The 24030-nt window shown below is 39.3% G+C and overlaps 1 protein-coding gene across 1 annotated transcript; it reads right to left on the reverse strand.

Moving 5' to 3' along the window:
• Positions 1-335: 335 nt before the first annotated feature.
• LOC128317668 (putative C-type lectin domain family 20 member A) lies at positions 336-7314 on the reverse strand. Its single transcript, XM_053231100.1, has 6 exons — positions 7263-7314; positions 6807-6856; positions 2267-2659; positions 1783-2124; positions 1142-1233; positions 336-947 (listed from the first exon to the last, which is right to left on the reverse strand). Exons 2-6 carry the CDS (start codon positions 6841-6843, stop codon positions 840-842), a joined length of 972 nt encoding a protein of 323 aa, XP_053087075.1. The 5' UTR covers positions 6844-6856; positions 7263-7314; the 3' UTR covers positions 336-839.
• Between the last annotated feature and the right edge of the window lie 16716 nt (positions 7315-24030).

Here is a 24030-nt window from a genome sequence, read left to right on the forward strand (position 1 = left end):
CTAGTGTAGGTGTTCCTCAGATGTTACTAATTGTTCTGCTGAATCACATTTATATATAATGTTATATAATTATATAAAATTATATAATTATATAAAATACCTTTCTAAATTGTGACTCTTTACTCTGTTTGCTGCTGATATGAGGACAGTTTTGAAGTGACGTGATGATGATGATGATGATGATGTGTTTTTATGGATGAATATAAAACACCTGCACTGAATTAATAGTAGCAGACCAAAATAAGCTTAATTTTATAATGGTTACAAAAAGTGACAAAAGGTTTCTATTTAAAATTGTTTATTGATGATATTAATGTATATCCTTAATGCCTTAGGTGCAGAGAATAGAAACAAAATGCAAGGAATAACAACATATTTAGAACTGCAGAGTTAGAAGAAGAAAATTACAGTAATAGTGGCAAGTGCATTATATCTGACTGTTCAAAGTACACACAGTGTATTTACAGGTTCTATTACATTCTCTATCATATCTATAGGAATTATTCTTTACTACGACACACTGATGCATTAAACCCGGTATTTGAACACGTCCTCTTTGACTTTTTCCTTTGATTATCTCCAGTGGCCACGTGCAGCAAAAGCTGAACATATTAAATATTAAATATTTGCCATAACATTGAAAACTGATTATAAAATTAAGGTGGCAAAGTCAAAGTGGGCGTGTTACAAACAGAGCAATAAAACAATATTATTATTCCTCTACTTCTGGTTAATCTTGTCTTCTGACTTCCCCTACTGATCAAAGCTTAAATGTTGGAGTTTAAATAAAATTTCACTGAGTTTGAAATCTACTTGACTTGAAGGTGAGCATTTAGACATTACAGATCATCCTTTTTTTTCTTGTGGAAGATGTCTCCATCTGGCTGCACCTTCCAGGTCACTGAGGTGTTCTCCAACATGCCATTGTCCTCCAGTTTCTGCTTGATCTGAAGAACAGAATTAGGATTTAATTAGTCAAACTGAAAAGAAAAGGAATACGTGTCACAGAGAAGCCATGAATTAATAAAAGGAGCAAAATTCTTGAGAATCACAGAAATTTGAGCAGGTGAACAGTGAGAAATGCTAACAGGGGCATTTTGCACAAAATTTCTCAAAACTTGAGAGACGTCCTGCGACTCACCTTCTCTAAAATGGACGACTGCACAGCAGGATCGAACACACTCCCATCAGACTTCACCTGCAGTCTCATTATCTGACTCCTCATTGGGGAAACTGTGGAATAAACACACACAAACACACACACAGTTTTTCTACCCCTCTTTAAAAAAAATCTTATTCCAATCGTTTTGTAAAAGATCTAAAGAAAACCATTTCATTTCCCCATAATGCATAATTTTTCTCCTTAAAGACAAGCTACTTTCTCAATGAACTTTATGGTATGTGGCTTAATGACATACTGAACTGTCTATCTAAAATTTACCCTACATTAATTACACAGAGACACTTTATGTGTTAGGAGTTTTGTTTGTTTCATGTATATTTATATTTTCATACAGTAAAATCTCACATTCATATTTTGAAATAATGCTGACTTTTGCACTAAAATAAAATTAAGTGTATCTCAATCAACCTTCATCTCCTCTTCTTCTCTGCGGCTGGAATTTACCCATGAACTGTTAGCTGTAATTTTTTTTTGACAAGTTACAGAAGATAAAAAAAACATACAAAAACACAAAACTTGATATATACTTCATTTTTCGTTTTTTGAAGTTACGATTGAATCGACATTAATAGCAATAGTCAAGAAAATAAAAGACTCACTGGTGTGACAGAAGAAATAGTACTGGCTGGTGCAGGTTGTATCACTGAACAGTCCGTTATAAAAGACTCCACAGTTCTCAATTCCTCCGTAATTATCCGGTTGTCCAGGAGCCCATGGGAGGCCTGAAGCTTTGGTCCCGTCTGACCACTTCCACAAGTCTCTGTATAACCCAATCCAGGAATCACCCTGCCGATTCCTCACCTGCGCTAACATGTTTTGATCTGAGCTGTTAAGAGAGCTGGCCAAGTCTGTGTGATGTGTTCGGCAGTAAGCCTGAGCTTCAGGCCAGGTCAGGCGAGGATTAGTGATGCCGATGAACTTGTCAGAGCCACTGAAACTAGCTGTGGAAAAAAGTAAACAAATGGTCACGTCTATGTCTGCACCTGTCTCCACAGAAAACATGATACCAAGAAACACCCTAAAATATGAAAAACTAGCCATCAAACCAAAACTAAACAAATTAATATCAGGATGTTTACTCACCATTGTAGCATATGAACTGTCTTACTCCTGTACATGGTACATCATACCATGTATTATATGCACCTATTGCACCACACGCTTCTTTTCCAGCACCATTATTAGGCTCTCCAGGGAACCAATTGGTATAAGTGACATTCTTCAGTGGGAGGTCATTTAAGGACCAGCGCCAGTTGTTGATATCGCTGTACAATCCGACCCAAGCAGGTGTTGCCAGACCTTTGTTTGCTGCTTCTTTCTTCAATCTTAACCAATCAGTATCACTTAGGATTGCTGCCAGGTCGGTGTACATCACCCTGCAGTAATTCTGTGCAACGGGCCATGACATCGGTACCTTAATCAGGTCATACTTGTGAGGGACGGTTCGCAGGATGGATACAGAAATTGGAAGAAGACCTGTTGGTAACATTATATTTAATGAAACACACAGTAATACTTACAATACAATTCAACAACTCATCGGTAACTATGAAGGAACTACGCAGGAACTAAGCACAAAGAACCATTCATTACTGCATAGTTAATAGTGAACTCCTATTAACATACTTACTGTGTAATTAGTAAGTAGTTCTTAGTATTTTATAGGAATAAGATAGATATTAACGAATAACTACTCATTCATTCCTGCTTAGTTCCTCTATATAGTTACCTAAGAGTTGTTGAACAGTACTGTAAAGTGTTACCAAACACACATATGGTCAGTATTTGATTATAGATATTCCTAAAGAGAAATAGAGAGGAACAGTAAAAAAAAAAAAAGATTAATGCTTCTCTTTTGTTTAATTGTGCCTTTTTGTTTCCTTTCCTCTCCTCTTTGCTCCTCCCTCTGAGGCCATGAGGAAACGAAGGAAGAAAAGCAAACAAGTACAGCAGGAATCAAAGGAACACATTATTGATGACTTGTTGCACATATCTGTATATACACAAGGCAGTGTGATTACACACTGAATAAATATCAATGAAAACATTGTCAACATTTTGCATTAGATCTCCTTATCATTGTTGATTGGAATTTGTTCTTTGGGAGAGTTGAAGCATTTATATTGTTGGCTCATGCTATGGTTTACAGTTTTAAAAAAAGTATGTTCTCCTTGTCTACATGGGTTTCCTCAGGGTTCTTTGGTTTCCTTCCACTTCCCAAAACATGTCAGTAAGAGGATTGCACATGATAATTGAGAAGGTGTGTGATAATGTGTGTGTATACTTTGCACGGTGCTCAAAGATAGACTGGTGTCAATATATATATTCTATATATATATATATATTCATTTATGTGAGTCTGTGCCCAATCTGGTCATTCTCCTCTGATCACTCACATCAACAAGGTGTTCCAGCCTGCAGACCCTACACTCACAGGGTGTGTTTTTGTGTTTCGCACCATACTGTTTAAAGTCTTTAAACTCTGTCGTGTGTGGAAATCCCTGGAGATCAGCAGTTTCTGAAATACTCAAACCAGCCCATCTTGTATCAACATCCATGCCACGATCGAAGTCACTGAGATAACAGGTTTTCCACCTTCTGATGTTTGAACATTAACTGGAGCTCATGACCTGTATCTGCATGATTGTATGCATTGTGCTGTTGCCACATGATTGGCTAATTAGAAAACAGAATGTGCAGTTGTACAGGTGCTCCTGTGAATGGTATATATACACAATCAGTGATATCACCAGCAAGCTCCTCAGGGCAGGGATGAAAGTATCACAATCCTCCATTCGAGGAAGATTTTAAAAGCAGAAATATAGAGGCCATACCACATGATGCAAATCATTCATCAGGAACAGGAATCAGAAGGCCAGATTGGAATTCACAAAGAAATACAGAGATGAGCTACAAAAGTTCTGGAACCAAATTAACCTCTACCAAAGTGACGGAAAGGGCAACTTGTGGAGAAAGAAAGGATCTGCTCTGCTCCAAAACAAAGAAGCTCATCAGTCAAGCATGGTGGAGGTAATGTCATGGCTTGGGCTTGCATGGCTGCTTCTGGAACAGGCTATAATCTTTATTGATGATGGAACTCATGATGGTTGCAGCAGAATGGATTCAGAAGTCCAGAAACATTCTGTCTGACAATTTACAGAGAAATGCATCCAATATAATTGGGAGGAACCTCATCATGCAACAAGACAACGACCCAAAACACACTGCCAACACAACAAAGCACTTCATCAGGGGAAAAGTGGAAGGTTTTAGACTGGCCAAGTCAATCACCAGACCTTAACCCAACTGAGCAGCGTTTCACCTCCTGAAGAGGAGACTGAAGGGCGAAACCCCCCGAAACAAACAACAACTGAAAGAAGCTGCGCTACAAACCAGGAAAAGCTTCACGAAAGGAGAATGCAACAGCTTGGTGATTTCAGTGAGTCACCAGTTTGATGCACTTTTTGCAAGCAAATATTAAGTGTTATTAGGTGGCCAAGCACCGAAGGTGCTTATGCACCCTATTGTTATTCTACCTTTTCTTCTTCTTCTTCTTCTTTTTCTACTTTTTCTTCTTCTTTTTCTACTTTTTCTTCTTCTTCTTCTTCTTCTTCTTTTTCTGGCTATGGTGTCTATGGCAGCCCATAGAACCATTTGGTAAGAAAGTTGTGAAATTTGGCAGGCTTACTGGGGAGGGTATAAGGAACATTCTGACCAAATTTGGGCCAAGGGCTGCTGACTTGGTCAAATTTTGGAAGTACCTTTATTGTCATAACTTTTGAATATTGTGTCCAAAATGTCCAAAAGCCACACATTCCTGGATTCCCTGGGGTCCCTTATCAAAGGAATCTTGATATTCAAAACCATTCTCCTGTAACATGCTGGCAAATGCAAAAAACAGGATGTGAGGGTGTATCTCAGCAATGCATCTATGTCATCATCATGAAACTTGATAAGTATCTTTAGAACCAGGCCTTGAATATACCCAAGGCATTTCATGACTGTGCCACCTTGTGTTCAAGAACTGAACCACTTTAATTTTTGTTATATCATTTGAAGACTTTGTGATAAATTCACAGTGAATTTTTTCTGTAATTCCCTGGAGTATGCGGAAGTGAACACACACCAACATCTGAAATTCAAGTGTACCTCCTGTCGACCATCTTGGATTTTGTTACAAAACTGTTTTTTTTGCGACTCCATCTAAAAATTTTGCCCAATAATCACCAAATTTGGCACAAGTAATCTTCAGAGTAAGCCTCACAAAATTTATCAAAAGAATTTTGAATATTCCAAATGGTTTGTCCATAATGGGTTAATGAATCTGATGGTGAAACCACCAAACACGAAGTGAGGCTGTATCTCAGCAACGACTTTGCGCACTGACACAAAACTTGGTAGGCATCTTCAGGACCATGACCTGAGGCTATGCAACAAATTTCTGCTTTGCCTCACCTACAGGTCAAAAGTAACAATAACATGCCAAAAATGCTTACATCTAACTGCCATTTTTGCTGCTCTTCCTCCAAATTTTGTCCAATCTTCACCAAATTTAGCTCACATCATCTTGAGACATGTCTGAACAAAAATTATCAAAAAATATTGATATTCAAACCATTTTTCTGTAACGTGCTGGCAAATGCAAAAAAAAGTGAAGCCACCAAACAGAAATTGGAGGCTGTATCTCAGCAATGACCTGCACATTGAGAGAAGTCTTGGTAGGTATCTTCAGGACCATGCCCTGAGGCTATACAACAAATTTTGTGACAGTGCCACTTACTGGTCAAATGTTACAATAACATACTGAAAATGGTTCCATCTAACTGCTATTTTTGCTCCTCCAAATTTTGTCCAATCTTCACCAAATTTGGTTCACATCATATTGAGACCTGTCAACTTGCACAAAGTGGGGAAAAATGTCCCAGACTGATGAGAAAAAAATAAATACCTTAGATGTTTTAAATTGCAAAAAGAAGAAGAAAAAAATAGGTCAGAGTAGTTGCAATCATGACCACAGGTCATAGCAGTAGTGGCTACTGCAGCAGCAAAGCCACCCTGCTTCCCATTTGTTCATCTGCACCTTTCCTGAATTTAAATAATGACTATATGAAAGCTCAAGGTTCAGACTTTCAGACTTAGATTTGAGGGTATTTATGGTGTAGGAATTACAGCACTATTTATATGTGGCCCCCCCTTTTTAAGAGACCAAAAGTTATTGGACAATTGGCTGCCCAGCTGTTCAATGGCCAGGTGCGTGTTATTCCTTCATTATTTTACTTACAAGTAAGCAGATAAAAGGTCTAGCATTGATTTCAGGTGTGGCATTTGTATTCGGGGTAAGTTGCTGTGAATTTTCTTTGCCAGGAAAGGGTTTATATACCTTTTATAAGGTGAAGAATAAAGCAACATACAAAAAATGCTGTAATTCCTACACTGTCCACCTGATTTGGATGTAAATACCCTCAAATTAACTCTAAAAGACTGCACTTGGCACGTAACTCATAAATAAATAAATAAATAAATAAATAAATAAATAACACCTGCATCCTATTTGTTAACCACTGAATTTACTGAATATTGAATTTATTAAATACAAAAAAATGGTTTATAAAAATGCTCTCACCAGTGATACACAGGAGAAGAATAAGATTCAGTTTCATGATGAATGGGTAGCTGGGGAGTCACAAAAATAAAAAAAAAAAATACATACAACATAAAAGTTTAAATGTACCAAAATACAAATTTATATTAACAAATTTCCTTTAAAATGCTAAAATTAGTTTTACATTAAATTAATTACTTGGGAAGTAATTAAAAAAAACTGCATTTAAATCTTTACTATTATTTAGGATTGATGGTTTTAGATGTATAATTTAATATTCATTAAATTAAATGTGTATTATAACATGTTTAACCTTATGATGAAATATTATTAATGCATTATTAATTATGAGATGAATTTTAAGCATTCTGAAACAATTGTTCATCAGTCAATTTTTAAATTAACCTGTTACTGAATTTGTTTTTAGGTTTCAAGCCATTCTAACAATAAGGATAAGCATTGAGCATTAAAACTTACCTGAAGGCTGATGTTTCTCCGTTTCAGATCTTCACTGCTTGCACACAACTCCCTGAAAAGGTTATCTGCTTACTTCACCTGTCCTCTTGTTAAACATGGAGGGATTACAACAGGAATGACGTAGACTGATTTCCATTTGCCTTCCACTTTCCTGCAGACTCCAGACGCCTTATTTAAACAAACCCAAACACTGACCCATCAACCTCAAATTTCAGCACAGAAAGGAAGTGAATGAGTTCATCCATGTGCCAAAAATCCGATACAACATTCAGCATGCACAATATTATCATGGCTGCTATATAAAATCATCACTGCCTCTTCTTGGTAACTAGGAGGCAGCATTTTGGGGCAGTGAGATAAAATCTAACCCATTGGGAATCCAGAAGAAAATTGTAGAAGTGTCTTAATCATAATTATTTCAAAATGATGGATCTACAAAGGAACTACAGAGTTTTATAATCATGAAGGAAGATCTACATGACGTATTAAAGGCCAGAAACAGGTCACGACTAGATTCTTACACACCTTACAATGTTAGGAGAAGCACATTGTGACTATTTGAATGCATTTTCTTGGCAAATAGAAAGTAGCACTGTTCTCCAGAGTTGGATTAACATTTAAAACAAAACTTCACACTTGACTCTACAGCTATAAAAACAAAGAGTCCTGTTTTACATAGGAAAAGAAGTGTTACCTAAGACCAGAATTCAGTGTCACTGGACCAAAAGGTCACAGAAAGAGTTTCTTATTACACAAAGTATTATTACAGTGTGAAGCAAGTCTGCAAATTAAATACCAAATTAAACTGTATCATCAGTACAAAACTGTACAAATTTAACAATACAATAAAGCCATATTGCACTGCTTCGGTCTAACCATTATATATAACATTTCTATACAGGATGCATTTAAATGCCATATTATTTTATTATGGAAATAAAATGTAAATAAATACCCTGGCAGACCGTGACATGGCCCAGTTCAGTGATTTCCTGCACATAATCTCATCAACACACCCTTCCTAAGGCTAATGAAGGGGTGACAGTGTGTGTTAGATCACTCTTTCACACTGATATCTACATTTCCTCTGCTAAATGTTATCCCACGCTCTTTCCATAGTATTGTGTACATCATCATAGTTCCTGGCATGCAGTCGATCCCATAATCATCAGCTCCTGACAAAACTACAAATGTCCAGCAGTCAGAGTGTAAATGCTGAGAATTGGAGTCAGCACTTCTGTAGCTCAGCTAGTGTAGGTGTTCCTCAGATGTTACTAATTGTTCTGCTGAATCACATTTATATATAATGTTATATAATTATATAAAATTATATAATTATATAAAATACCTTTCTAAATTGTGACCCTTTACTCTGTTTGCTGCTGATATGAGGACAGTTTTGAAGTCATGTGATGATGATGATGATGTGTTTTTATGGATGAATATAAAACACCTGCACTGAATTAATAGTAGCAGACCAAAATAAGCTTAATTTTATAATGGCTACAAAATAGTGACAAAAGGTTTCTATTTAAAAAATTTTTTTTGAGGATATTATGTATATTTTTTTTTGCCTATAGGTATGGAAAATAGAAACAACATACAATGATATATACTTATTTTTATTTACAACTATAGATTTAGAAGAAGAAAATTACAGTAATAGTGGCAAGTGCATTATATCTGACTGTTAAAAGTACACACAGTGTATTTACAGGTTCTATTACATTCTCTATCATATCTATAGGAATTATTCTTTACTACGACACACTGATGCATTAAACCCGGTATTTGAACACGTCCTCTTTGACTTTTTCCTTTGATTATCTCCAGTGGCCACGTGCAGCAAAAGCTGAACATATTAAATATTAAATATTTGAAAACCGACTTTAAAATTAAGATGGCAAAGTCACAAGTCTGGCATAGAGTTGTAGAATCTATTTGTGACCTTTTCATTGGGTAGTAAGATGTATCTCCTTAGAATTGTGAAGTACTCATATCTAGGGTATTACTGTGTCATGTAAGTATTCATCTTATATGTAGGTAGTGCTGACTGTATTTTTTTCTTATCTCTGTCTTGTTTGGCTCTGGTTTATTTTTTTGTGTGTTCTTTTGAAAATCTAATAAAAAGAAAATCAAAAAAAAAATTAAGGTGGCAAAGTCAAAGTGGGCGTGTTACAAACAGAACAATAAAACGATATTATTATTCCTCTACTTCTGGTTAATCTTGTCCTCTGGTTCCCCTACTGATCAAAGATTAAATGTTGTAGGTTAAATAAAATTTCACTGGGTTTGAAATCTACTTGACTTGAAGGTGAGCATTTAGACATTACAGATCATCCTTTTTTTTCTTGTGGAAGATGTTTCCATCTGGCTGCACCTTCCAGGTCACTGAGGTGTTCTCCAACATGCCATTGTCCTCCAGTTTCTGCTTGATCTGAAGAACAGAATCAGGATTTAATTACTCAAACCGAAAAGAAAAGGAATACGTGTCACAGAGAAGCCAAGAATTAATAAAAGGAGCAAAATTCTTGAGAATCACAGAAATTTGAGCAGGTGAGCAAAATTTCTCAAAACTTCAGAGACTCACCTTCTCTAAAATGGACGACTGCACAGCAGAATCAAACACACTCCCATCAGACTTCACCTGCAGTCTCATTATCTGACTCCTCATTGGAGAAACTGTGGAGTAATCACACACACACACACACACACAAACACACACACACACACAAACACACACAGTTTTTCTACCCCTCTTTAAAAAAATCTTATTCCAGTCGTTTTGTAAAAGATCTAAAGAAAACCATTTCATTTCCCCATAATGCATAATTTTTCTCCTTAAAGACACGTTACTTTCTCAGTGAAATTTATGGTATGTGGCTTAATGACATACTGAACTGTCTATCTAAAATTTACCCTACATTAATTACACAGAGACACTTTATGTGTTAGGAGTTTTGGTTGTTTCATGTATATTTATATTTTCATACCGTAAAATCTCACATTCATATTTTGAATTAATATTCACTTTTGCACTAAAATAAAATTAATTGTATTTCATTCAAACCTTATCTCCTCTCCTTCTCTGGGGCTGGAATTTACCCATGAACTATGAGCTACTTTTTAAAATCAAAAGTCAAAACTTGATAAATAATCAATTTTTGGTTTTTCTGAAGTTACCATTGAATTGACATTAATAGCAATAGTCAAGAAACAAAAGGCTCACTGGTGTGACAGAAGAAATAGTACTGGCTGGTGCAGGTTGTATCACCGAACAGTCCGTTATAAACCACTGCACACTTCTCAATTCCTCCGTAATTATCCGGTTGTCCAGGAGCCCATGGGAGGTTTGAAGCGTTGGTCCCATCTGACCACTTCCACAAGTCTCTGTATAAACCAATCCAGGAATCACCCTGCCGATTCCTCACCTGCGCTAACATGTTTTGATCTGAGCTGTTAAGAGAGCTGGCCAAGTCTGTGTGATGTGTTCGGCAGTAAGCCTGAGCGTCAGGCCAGGTCAACAGGGGAGTAGAGATGCCGATGAACTTGTCAGAGCCACTGAAATTAGCTGTGAAACCATCAAAATAAAAAAAACCATCAAAATCTTGTTTTAAATTTAAATTAAATTCTAAACAAATAGTCTCAGTCTGAACAAAATATGATATCATGATACAACAAAAAAATGTGGCACCTGTCAATTTATATATTCAATATTCAAGAGTTATTAAGGATAGAGATGGAAGGGTGCTAACAAGTGAGGAGAGTGTACAGAGGAGATGGAAGGAGTACTTTGAAGAGCTGATGAATAAGGAAAATGAGGGGAAAAAAGAGTAGAAGGGGTGACCTCTGTGGAACAGAAAGTAGATAAGATTAGAAAGTCAGGAAGGCTTTGAAGAGGCTGAAAAGTGGAAAGGCAGTTGGTCCCAACAACATCCCGGTGGAGGTCTGGAAGTGTCTAGGAGAGGCAGCAGTGGAATTTTTAACTAGTTTGTTTATCAGGGTTTTAGAGAGTGAGCAGATGCCTGAGGAATGGAGAAGTAGTGTATTAGTGCCGATCTTTAAGAATAAGGGTGACGTGCAGAGTTGCAGCAACTATAGGAGGATAAAGTTGATGAGCCATACAATGAAGCTATGGGAAAGAGTAGTGGAAGCTAGGTTAAGGAAGGTATTGGAGATTTGTGAGCAGCAGTATGGCTTCATGCCCAGAAAGAGCACAACAGATGCAATTTTTGCTCTGAGAATTTTGATGGAGGAGTATAGGGATGGTCAGAGGGAGTTGCACTGTGGGTTTGTAGACTTGGAGAAGGCGTATGACAGTCTGCCAAGAGAAGAGCTGTGGTACTGTATGAGGAAGTCAGGAGTAGCAGAGAAGTATGTCAGAGTGGTGCAGGACATGTATGAGAGGAGCAGGACAGTGGTGAGGTGTGCTGTAGGTCAGACAGAGGAGTTCAGGAGCCCCTTCCTGTTTGCTATGGCGATGGACCAGTTGTCAGAGGAGGTCAGACAGGAGTCTCCTTACACAATGATGTTTGTGGATGACATTGTGATCTGTTGTGAGAGCAGGGAGCAGGTGGAGGAAAACCTGGAGAGGTGGAGGTTTGCGCTGGAGAAAAGAGGAATGAAAGTCAGTCGTAGTAAGATTGAGTACATGTGCGTGAATGAAAGGGAGAGAAATCGAACAGTAAGATTACAGGGTGAAGAGGTGAAGAAGGTTCAGGAGTTTAAGTACTTGGGGTCAACAGTCCAGTGTAATGGAGAATGTGGGAAAGAGGTAAAGAAGCGAGTGCAGGCAGGTTGGAATGGGTGGAGAAAGGTGTCGGGAGTTCTGTGTGATAGAAAAATATCAGCGAGAATCAAGGGGAAGGTGTACAAGACAGCGGTGAGATCGGCTATGCTGTATGGTTTAGAGACAGTGGCACTGAGGAAGAGATAGGAGTCAGAGCTGGAGGTAGCAGAGCTGAAGATGTTGAGGTTCTCTTTGGGAGTGACAAGGTTGGACAGGATTAGGAACGAGTACATCAGGGGAACAGCTCATGTTGAACGTTTAGGGGACAAAGTTAGGGAGGCCAGATTAAGATGGTTTGGACATGTTCAGAGGAGGGAGAGTGAGTATATTGGTAGGAGAATGTTGGACATGGAGCTGCCAGGCAGGAGGCAAAGAGGAAGGCCAAAGATGGTAGAAGCCGGCGTGCACAATTTGTTTATCTAGCTTTAGTTCGCAGTCAAGTATAAAACCCAGATTTTTAGCGTCGTGGACTTGATATGGGGTAAGAGAGCCCAAATCGATTGGGCTCACATCAGTTTTGCCATTTGATCCGAACAAAACAACTTGCGTTTTATCATTATTTAGATGTAGAAAGTTATTTGTAACTATGTTTTCAATTCAAGGAGACAAGCAGTTAATTGATTTACAGCAGAATTTTCATCATGTTTAAGTGGTATGTAGAGCTGAGTATCGTCAGCGTACCAATGATATGATCCACCAAATCTCCTAAATATAGATCCCATGGGTAACATATACAGTGAAAACAATATCGGTGCCAAGATTGATCCCTGAGGAACACCACATGTGGAATGCGCTACAGAAGAAGAGTACTTGCCAATGCTGACTGAAAATCTTCTGTTAGACAGAAAAGATCGAAACCAGTTAAGTACAGTGCCCCTAATACCTATGCAATGCTCCAACCTAGACAACAGGATACCGTGGTCAACAAAATCAAATGCTGAGCTAAGGTCTAAAAGCACTAAAGCCATAATATTGCTCTCATCAAGTAGTAATTAAAATATCATTAGAAACCTTCAGAAGGGCAGACTCTGTACTGTGCAAACTTTTAAAACCAGACTGAAAAACATCAGAAATACCACTAATACTCAAATGGCTTTGCAATTGCAAAAATACAATTTTTTTCTCTAATTTTCGATAGAAACAGGAGATTGGAAATTGGTCTAAAATTTGTCCGGTACAACCCCTGTTAGAAGACAACTGTTCATAATAGTCACTAAATCTGAACCAATAGTCTCAAATGTTTGTTTAACAAGTCGTGACGGCATGAAATCGTAAGGGGGAAAAAGTGGATTTTAAATTTAAGGTGATTTCTCTGCATGTCTTTACAGACTAATTCAAATTCACTCCACTGAATATTGGATAAAGCGGGATCTAAGACAGGGCTTACTGTAATAGCTAACTGAGCCTTAACTCTATTTACTTTATCTACAAAATACTTGAGGAAATTTTCACATTATAAAGGAGAAAGCTCTGGGAATGTCTGCACTGGGGTATTTAACACAGAGTCAATAGTTGAGAATAGTGTTCTGGATCAATGAGAATTTTTGGCAATGATTTCTGACAAATGTTTTGCCTTAGCTGCCTTAGCAGCCTTTTGAAATGTGCTCAATGAGTCCCTCAGCATTTCATAGGACACCTGAAGCCTGTCTTTCTTCCACCTGCGTTCACATTGGCGACATTGCTGTCTAAGCGCCCGAATATTACTATTCATCCATGGCTGTGATTCGTGCTTTAAATTGATAAGCCTGAACGCTGCAATAAGGTCGAAAATATTAGAACACCTGTTATTAAAAAAATGCACCTGATCCTCAACATTTATGTTAGAGATAACAGGATCTAAAATAAGAGGTTGGTGAGCCTCCAAGTACATATCAGACAAATCATTACTGGACTGTGCAGTTAAAACACGCGACCAGCACTCTTGAGTTGATGAAGTACATGGTGGAGAAGGCAACAAAGCTGTGAACAATACAGGTATATGATCAGAAAGAGGGGTATTACATGTCTCAATATCAGCAATAGACAGACCATAGGTCAAGACCAGATCTAATGTATGACTGAGGCAGTGAGTGGGGCCCTTTACCCATTGCACAAAGTTCAGAGAGGACATAAGATTTAAAAGGTCCTTAGCCAAGGCATTAGCAGGACAGCAGACATGAATGTTAAAATCACCCAGCATTAAAATATAATCATATTTAGTCAAAATTTCACCCAAAAAATCAGCAAGTTCATCAATAAATTTGTTACTGGTTGCTGGTGGACGATAAATGAAAATAATGATATATGTTTTGGTACTTTGGAAATCATTAAATTGCTTTTATTTGTATGCTCAAGGCTGCTAACATTCGATGCAAAACCAGCCATCAAACCAAAATGCAGCAAAATAAAATAGGGATGACTCACCATTGTAGCATATGAAGGGTCTTAATCCTGAACATGGTGTATCCCACCATGTATTATATGCACCTGTTGCACCACACGCTTCTTTTCCAGCATAATTATCAGGTTGTCCAGAGTACCAATTGGTATAAGTGACACTCTTCAGTGGGAGGTCATTTAAGGACCAGCGCCAGCTGTTGATATCGCTGTACAATCCGACCCAAGCATGTGTTGCCAGACCTTTGTTTGCTGCTTCTTTCTTCAATCTTAGCCAATCAGTATCACTTAGGATCGTTGCCAGGTCGGTGTACATCATCCTGCAGTAATTCTGTGCAGCGGACCACGACATCGGTACCTTAATCAGGTCATACTTGTGAGGGATGGTTCTCAGGATGGATACAGAAATTCGAAGAAGACCTGTTGGTAACATTATATTTAACGAAACACACAGTATCACTTCACAATACTATTCAACAACTCATAGGTAACTAAGCAGGAACAAATGAGTAGTTAACACAAAGAACTATTAATTACTGCATAGTAATAGTGAACTCCTATTAGCATACTTACTGAGTAATTAACAAGTAGTTCTTAGTATATTACAGGAATAATTTAGATGTTAACAAAGAACTACTCATTTGTTCCTGTTAGTTCCTGCATATTTAGAGAAGAATATGGAGAAGAGAAGGAACTGCTAATTATCTGAAACATAACACCTTCAAATCACTCTGCTAAAATCAGCATTTGGCATGTAACTCATAAATAAATAAATAAATAAATAAATAAATAAAATCTGCATGATATTTTTAAGCACTCAATTTATTGAATATTGAATTGACTAACTACAAAAAAAATGATTTATAAAATCGTCTCACTAGTGATACACAGGAGAAGAACAAGATTCAGCTTCATGATGAACGGTAGCTGGGGAATCACAAAAAAAAAACGTACAAAAAAGAAGCTTAAATTTCTCACTAGTGATACACAGGAGAAGAATCTTCCAACTTACATTTACATTTACATTTAAATTCCAATTTACATTTACAATTTTACATTAAAATTATCAAATTAATTTTTACATTAAATCAATTATACAGGATTTAATTTACAGGATTACAGGATTAATGCTGCATTATAAAATCATCACTGCCTCTTCTTGGTAACTAGGAGGCAGCATTTTGGGGCAGTGAGATAAAATCTAACCCACTGGGAATCCAGAAGAAAAAATATAGACGCATCTTAACCATAATTATTTCAGAATGATGGATCTACACAAAACTGACTTCACAAAATCCATCGCCTGTTTATTATCATCCTCAATTACTGAAAACCTTCATAATATATCACCCTTTACTTGGGTTCAGACAGGTTTTAAATACCCGGGTGTGGTGGTATCCTCTAACCTTGAGGATCTTCTTAATAAAAACTAACGTCTTTTAATTAAAAAAACAAACCAAAAGACAGTGTAGAATATTGGTCTTTATTTCCCATATCCCTTTTGGGAAGAATCAATATGATTAAATCAAATGTACTCCCATGCTACACTTACCTTTTCCAGTCTTTACCATGCTATTTGAATAAATCACTTTTTAAGATTGTAAACAAGCAGATTAGCTCTTTTGTCAGGAATAACCAAGGATTGCCTTTAAAACCCTATTTACAACAAAAGAAAAATGGGGTTTAGGGAGTTTGGATCTACAATTATTCTACTGGACAGCACAAACAAGAAGTACTAGTCTTTCATCATCAAAATCATCAACCTGTATGCTAGATCCTTTACCTACTTGTTTCCTCAAACAGATAATTCCTGACACAATCAAACCTCTTTTAAAGATAATCAATTCTTCCCTTAGCATTGGCTATGTACCTAAATCTTTTAAATTAGCAGTTATCAAGCCCTTGATTAAAAAACCTGACCTTGACCCCTGTCAGCTGTCTAACTATAGACCAATATCAAACCTCCCCTTTATCTCCAAGGTCCTAGAAAAGGTTGTAGCACAGCAGCTATGCTCATACTTACATAGGAATAACATTCATGAAATGTATCAGTCAGGATTTAGGCCTCATCATAGCACAGAGACAGCGCTGGTTAAAGTGGTAAATGACCTACTGGCCTCTGATCAGGGTTGTGTCTCCTTGCTGGTGCTGCTTGACCTTAGTGCAGCTTTTGATACCATTGATCATGCTGTTCTCCTCGATAGACTGGAAAATGTAGTAGGCATTAAGGGAACAGCCCTTTCCTGGCTCAGGTCTTATTTGACTGATCGTTATCAGTTTGTAAACGTAAATGGTGACTTCTCTTCTCATACTAAGGTAAAGTTTGGTGTCCCGCAAGGCTCTGTTTTAGGCCCACTGCTCTTTTCTCTATATATGCTACCTCTGGGTAAAATTATCCGTAAGCATGGTATTAGCTTCCACTGTTACGCTGATGACACATAGTTGTATGTTTCAGCAAAGCCAGATGACAGACACCAGCTTAATAAAGTTGAGGAATGTGTAAAAGAATGTGTAGAAACTGGATGCTTATTAACTTTCTCTTACTTAATTCTGACAAGACAGAAGTACTTGGACTAGGACCACATGCAGCTAGAAGTAAACTTTCTGATTACATACTGTAATAACTCTGGATGTTTCTGTTTCATCATCTGCAGCAGTAAAATACCTTGGTGTGATTATCGACTCTAGTCTTTCTTTTGAAGCTCATGTAGATAATATAACTAGGATTGCTTTCTTTCATCTCAGAAATATTGCTAAAATAAGAAATATATTGTCACTACATGATGCAGAAAAATTAGTTCATGCTTTTTTTTACCTCTAGGTTGGATTATTGTAATGCCTTACTGTCTGGATGCTCCAGTAGGAGCATAAACAAGCTCCAGTTAGTCCAGAATGCAGCAGCGAGAATCCTTACTAGAACCAGAAGATATGACCACATCACCCCTATCTTATCCACACTGCATTGGCTCCCAATCAAATTTCGTATTGATTATAAAATACTACTATTGACCTATAAAGCACTAAATGGTCTCGCGCCACAGTACCTGAGCGAAATTTTGGTGTTTTATGATCCGCCACACCTACTCAGAGCAAAAGGTGCAGGCTATTTGTTGGTACCTCGAATAATGCGTGCTACAGCTGGGGGTAGAGCTTTCTCTTACAAAGCCCCACAGTTATGGAACAGCCTTCCACTTAGTGTTCAGGGCTCAGACACAGTCTCAGTGTTTAAGTCTAGGCTGAAAACATATTTGTTTAGTCAAGCCTTTTGTGAATAGTTTTCTTAGGTACAGGAGCAGGTCTGGAGGGTTTCACAGGCATAGAGTGTTGTGGTGAACTGGGATGTTTGGATGCTGTCGCCCCCCCACTCTCACACGTTCACTCAGGTTTGTCGACGGTGGAGTGGCTGGCTGCTTTATGTCCCAGGGTGCCCTCATGTCTGTGTTAGCTTCTGGTTCTCCCTTTTAGTTATGCTGTCATAGCTAGTCTTGCCGGAGTCCCTGCTTGCACTCTGCATGCAAAGTACATCATGCTTAACCATTAGAGGACAAAAGCTCACCTAACAATCGCTTCCTTTCTCTCCATCTCTCTCTCTCCCTCACTCTCTGTCAAGCTACACATGCTACTTCTGAGATGCCAGTGATGCCAGTGATCCTGACCCCTTCTGCTCCTCCTCGCTGCCTGACCCATCCTGATGCCCTACTTCTGGTTGGAGTTCTCATCGGTTGAGTTCGCTCGCTGCTGCTTGGGGTGGCCCCATATGGACTGCCTGAAGAACTGTTTGGATTGCTGGGGATGGTGCCACCTGGGGGCTGTGGAGATGGCATGGGGCTCACATATGGGGAGCTGTACTGTAATGGCTTGGGACTGCGATTGCTGTAGTGGCTTTGGGGCTGCAGTTGCCACGAGCAGCTTCGTACTCAGGACTCCATCAGTGGACAGTGGATAGATTTTAACCAGCTGGACTTCTTGCAAAAACTGTGATGAATTTATTGGTTGCACAATTGTACTATTTGTCCATATAGTACACAATAATAGAAGGGATTTATTTATAATCGCACTATCCGTTGCACCCAGATAAATTCAAATATTTACAATATATTTTTGTGAATCCATTTATTTCTGTAAAGTTACTTTGTGACAATGTCGATTGTTAAAAGCGCTATACAAATAAAATTTAATTGAATTGAATAGTCAAGTCAAGTGGCTTTATTGTCATTTCAACCATATACAGCTAGTTAGTATACACAGAAATGAAACAACGTTCCTCCAGGACCAAGGTGCTACATAAACCAACACAGAACTACAGGAGACTACATACATTTACATAAAGTGCACAGTGCAGACAGCACAAGACAGTACAAAACTACCAAAACAAGACAATGGGCACAGTGAGTTACAGTGCAGCGCCGACTAGCACACAGTTCCAGTGTGAAAGCGAATCAGATGACAGTAGTGCAAAAGAGTAACAATATAAGTTACTGTAAATATACTACATGTATATCCGTATATAACACCTTTCTAAATTCCACCCTTTGCTCTGTTTGCTGCTGATATGAGGACAGTTTTGAAGTCATATGATGATGCATGTGATGATGATGATGATGATGTGTTTTTATGGATGAATATAAAACACCTACACTGTATTAATAGTAGCAGACCAAAATAAGCTTAATTTTAAAATGGTTACAAATAGTGACAAAAGGTTTCTATTTAAAATTGTTTATTGATGATATTAATGTATATTCTTAATGCCTTAGGTGCAGAGAATAGAAACAAAATGCAAGGAATAACTACATATTTAGAACTGCAGAGTTAGAAGAAGAAAATTACAGTAATAGTGTAAGAGTTAAAAATTAAACACAATTTTATTTTAGTGTTAGAAATGCCCCATGTTAAAGTGCCTGTTGTTATGAGGACTTTTATTCTGACGGGGCGGAAGGCAGAGGGGAGAAGAGAGGAGAAGAGAGGGAGATGTGAATGGAGAATAAAGTGGGGAAAAAGAGCTCGTCAGTATTCGAGGGTTTTATTTCTCTAAACTTTCAGTTATAGCCCCGAAAACACCCACAAGAGTTTCTTTTTTTTTGTATGCTTTCTTTTCGCCGGCGCCTTGCACGAGCGCGGTGTGTACATCTGTGTGATACCAGCGGGACTCCGTGAAGTTCGGTGTGCCATTAATAAACTTAAGAGATGTCAGACGAGGAGGCCCAAGTGCTGCGGGACAACAGTGCTCATACCTCGCGGCCGTGCCGCACACAAACTACCCTGAAAGACATTCCTTTACCGCCGCCATTTCGCAAAGAAGGCACTGAGTCCTTTCAGCTGTGGGCTCGTCGGTATGAGGTGATTCAAGAGGCTCGCTATAAAGATAGCGGTGGTGATTTGGATGCAGTGTTAGCAGCAGAGTTGCCTACTAGACTGCCACCTGACCTGTTCATTGTTTGGGACAATTTTCCACCTGAAATTCAGCACTCGTTCACTGCAGCGAAACAAGAATTACAAGATGCTTTTGGCTAGAAGGATGTCATAGCATCGTTTCAAACATTTCCAAATTCACGCCATAAATTGCCTAATGAACCAATGGAAATGTATGCAGCAGACATATGTAGACGGGTCAAAGAAGCTTTTCCTGATTTTGAGCAGAATGCATCTGAATACATGAAACTGTCACGATTTCTGGCGGGTTTAGATCAAGAACTCCAGATTAAATGCCACGAGAGGGGTGTGAAAACGTTGAAAGACGCCGTCCAGGTCGCTACGCAAGCTGAACGGGCACGCAAAGCAGCCAAATTGGTGCAGCCAGTTTCATCTACGGTGAGAGAGAATTCGATGGCACAGACAGTGAATGTTATTTCTGACACTGACACTCTTTTTTTGAAACAAGCCGTTGTTGATCTCACAAACACAGTCAAAGATTTAAGTAAGGATGTCTCTGCATTGAAACTTCAGCTGCATGATCAACGCAGCCGATCTCATCAAACCTCATCACCACATCGGCATAGTTCAATGAGACATGCTAGTCCAACAAGATATGCCACGGAATGGAGTGCACCAATTGGTCGTTTATCAACCAGACATCCTGATGCACGTTCTCCATCACCTGACATCTACAGAAGATCTCCTAGCTGTCGCAGAGACCTGTACAGACAACAGGACGACACATACCAGCATAATGACAGAGTGGACTTCTCACCGCACCGCAGGGAGAAGTTTGCGGATTACTATTCTCCAAAATACTCCACTGCAGCCGGCACTTACCACTACGTGGATTACAGACAGGGACAACGGCATGACACCATGGCTTCCAACAACTCGTCATTACATCGACGCAGTCCTAGCCCTCATCACAGGTGTGTCACCTTTGACGACTACCAGGACCATCATTACAGACCTTGGCATCACACCCAGGATCATCAGAGTGGTTTGTGTGATGTCTACCCAGATTGTCGCGACCATCGTCAGGGAAACTTCCATTAGCTGATGCGGCGGGGCACACATCAGCTATTTCACCACCAGCCCCAAGCAACACCGAACAGGTGACGACCACAGACACCAGACATCCAGAGAATGGATGTTCTCCTGTTGCGGACATGACGGACACTAGTACAGCACACATCAGTGGTATTGTTGAAGGTACTGACATGCACATCATGATAGACACTGGGTCTAGTATTTCATGAAACTACCTGTATGGCAATTCCTTCATTGCGTAAAAGACCACTAAAGAGTTCTTTCATTCTGTCAAAATCTGTAACTGGTCAGAATTTAGATACTCTGGGAACTGTGACTGTTAACCTCAGATTAGGTACACTGGCATTACAGCATGACATGTACGTCATCAGAAAAGTGAATCAGGGTATCATACTTGGTTTGGATTTTCTCCAGAAGCACCAGGTGGTCTTGAATGTGGGTAAATGTATGTGTTGCCTATATGACCAAACTTTGCCGCTGTTAAGCAAATCTCAACTCACCCCTGTGCACTGTACAGCTCAAATTACTGTGACAACTACCATTCCGGCCCAATGTGAGAAGCACTGTATAGCGCAACTTATCCCATCTGCTGTTAATGCAGGCTTAGCAGATGGATACTGTGGGTTGTTTGAGCCATATCTATTCAAGTTAGATGGTATTGCAGCTGTACACACCCTTACGACAGCTGAAAACAGTCAAACTGTAGTGCGGCTCATTTGTACAGCCCGTTTGTACTGCAACCGGGTATGCAACTGGGGGAGTTCACTCCAATAAGCTCAGATGATGTTGTTGAGCATTCTGATGTTGTATGTAATGTGTCTACCCCTTCTACACAGGTGTCACCTCTTCAATTTGAAGTTCAAAGGGGGGGGGGGGGGGGGGATCTTTCTGATTCTCAGGTGAACGAACTGCATTCATTGTTACATGAGTTTTGTGACGTGTTTAGTAAGAGCCCTACAGACTTTGGTAGAACAAACATAGTCACACACAAAATCAATACTGACAATGCAATTCCCATACAGAAACGTGCTTATCGCACTTCGCCTCAGATGCAGGAGGTGATTCAGTCACATGTGGACGACATGGTGGCAAAAGGCATTGTGGAAGCCAGTCATAGCCCTTGGGCTGCGCCTATCGTTATGGTGCGAAAGAAAGATGGCGCCTGGCGTTTTTGCGTAGATTATAGGGGCCTTAATTCTGTCACCATTACGGATGCCCATCCATTGCCTAGAACAGATGACACCTCGGATGAACTAAGAGGTTCATCTGTATTCAGTACTATGGATCTTTCATCCGGATATTGGCAAGTGCAACTTCATGAGGCAGATAAACCAAAAACAGCTTTCACCACGGGTCGTTCTTTGTATCAGTTTACAGTGATGCTGATGGGCCTTGCCAATGCTCTGCCCACTTTTCAACACTTGATGCAGTTAGTGCTGCGGGGCCTGTCCTGGAAAACATGTCTTGTATATTGAGACAATATCATTGTCTATAGCAAGAGTTTCAGTGAGCACATACAGCACTTGAGAGAGGTTACCTCCGTCAGTACCTCATGGGGCACCCTTTTCGGATGATCACAGACCATAAGCCCTTGCTTAGTCTTAGGCGAATGGTTTTGGATGGCGATCCAACAGGTTGCAGAGCAAGGTGGGCTCTAGAGATTGAACTATATGACTGGACTATTGAGTACTGGCATGGTCATAAACATGCCAACACAGATGCCATGTCTCGTTGACCTGACGAGGAGAGTAGGGAGATTTCTAATAATTCTGCGATCAAGTCTGTCCATTTAGTGTCCACTTCAACGCAGACTGAGGTCACCGAATCGTATTCTACTTATGTACAGCCTGCTTCTTCTGATACATGTTCTGGGTTTGAACCTTCAAATTCTGCTTTCTTTACCTGTTTCAGCATTGCATGCCTGGGTATGGGTAGTGAAGATATCACTCAGACAGCTGATCCTGTCCTAAGCATTGTCGCTGAATGGGTATCAAGTAAGAAGAGACCTACATATACTATGCTGAAAGGAACTGCTAGCGAACAGAGGCATTTCTGGAAAGAGTTCCCAAGGCTTACTTTTGTGGATTCTGTTCTTTGCCATAAAGTTAGACCCCCACCAGATGATCAGATCTTGCAGGTTGTAGTTCCACTTGCGTTGCAGCCAAAAGTGTTCGAGAATTTGCATGGTCACTTGCTTTCTGGACATTTCAGTGCACAAAAGACATTGCAGCGTGCTCTAATGAGATGTTTTTGGCCCCACATGTCTAGGGACATTACACAGTGGTGTGCTCAATGTCAAGCCTGTGAATCAAGGAGACCACCAATGCCTCATCAGCAGGCACCAATGCAAAACATAATTGCAAGCATGCCTTTTGAGAAAATTGCTGCTGATCTAATGGAGTTGCCTGTTACTCAGAAAGGGAATCGTTATGTTCTTGCAGTAATGGACTACTTTACAAAATATCTCAATCTTTATGCAATTGCTGATCAACGTGCAACGACCATCGCTAAGTGTTTGTTTGAAAACTATGTGGGCCAGCATGGAGTGCCACAGAGTTTGGACACTGACCAAGTGCGGCAGTTTGACTCTGACTTGGTGAAAGAACTGTGCTCTCTACTTGGGATTCATAAAACAAGGACATCCCCATATCATGCTATGTCGGACGGTATGGTGGAACGTGCCAATAGATCTATAAAATATCAGCTTGCAAAGTACCTGTATACCAAAGGGGGAGAATGGGATGACCACTTAAAACAGGTTGAATTTGCTTACAATACAAGTTTTCATTCATTGACAAAACACACACCTTTTTTCTTGGCACATGGCCGAGAAGCTCGGCTTCCTGCTGATTTTCTTTTGGGTGTTACCATAGCACCTTCTAGAGCTACTCCAGGAACCCCAAATGAATATGCACATTCTATGCTTTCACCACTGTTGCAGACAATATCCAGACAGCTGGAGCACACCAAAAGCATTACTATGACCGCCATATCCGCCATACAGCTTATCAGCCTGATGATCTCGTATGGGTTGATCTTCCAGCTATGTCAAGACACAAACTCTCTCCAAAATGGACTGGACTATACAGGGTCTTGAGCAGATTGAATTCATCCACAGGTGATATTGGAGTGACA

This window comes from Pangasianodon hypophthalmus, chromosome 28 (assembly GCF_027358585.1).
Source record: "Pangasianodon hypophthalmus isolate fPanHyp1 chromosome 28, fPanHyp1.pri, whole genome shotgun sequence".
NCBI lineage: Eukaryota > Metazoa > Chordata > Actinopteri > Siluriformes > Pangasiidae > Pangasianodon > Pangasianodon hypophthalmus.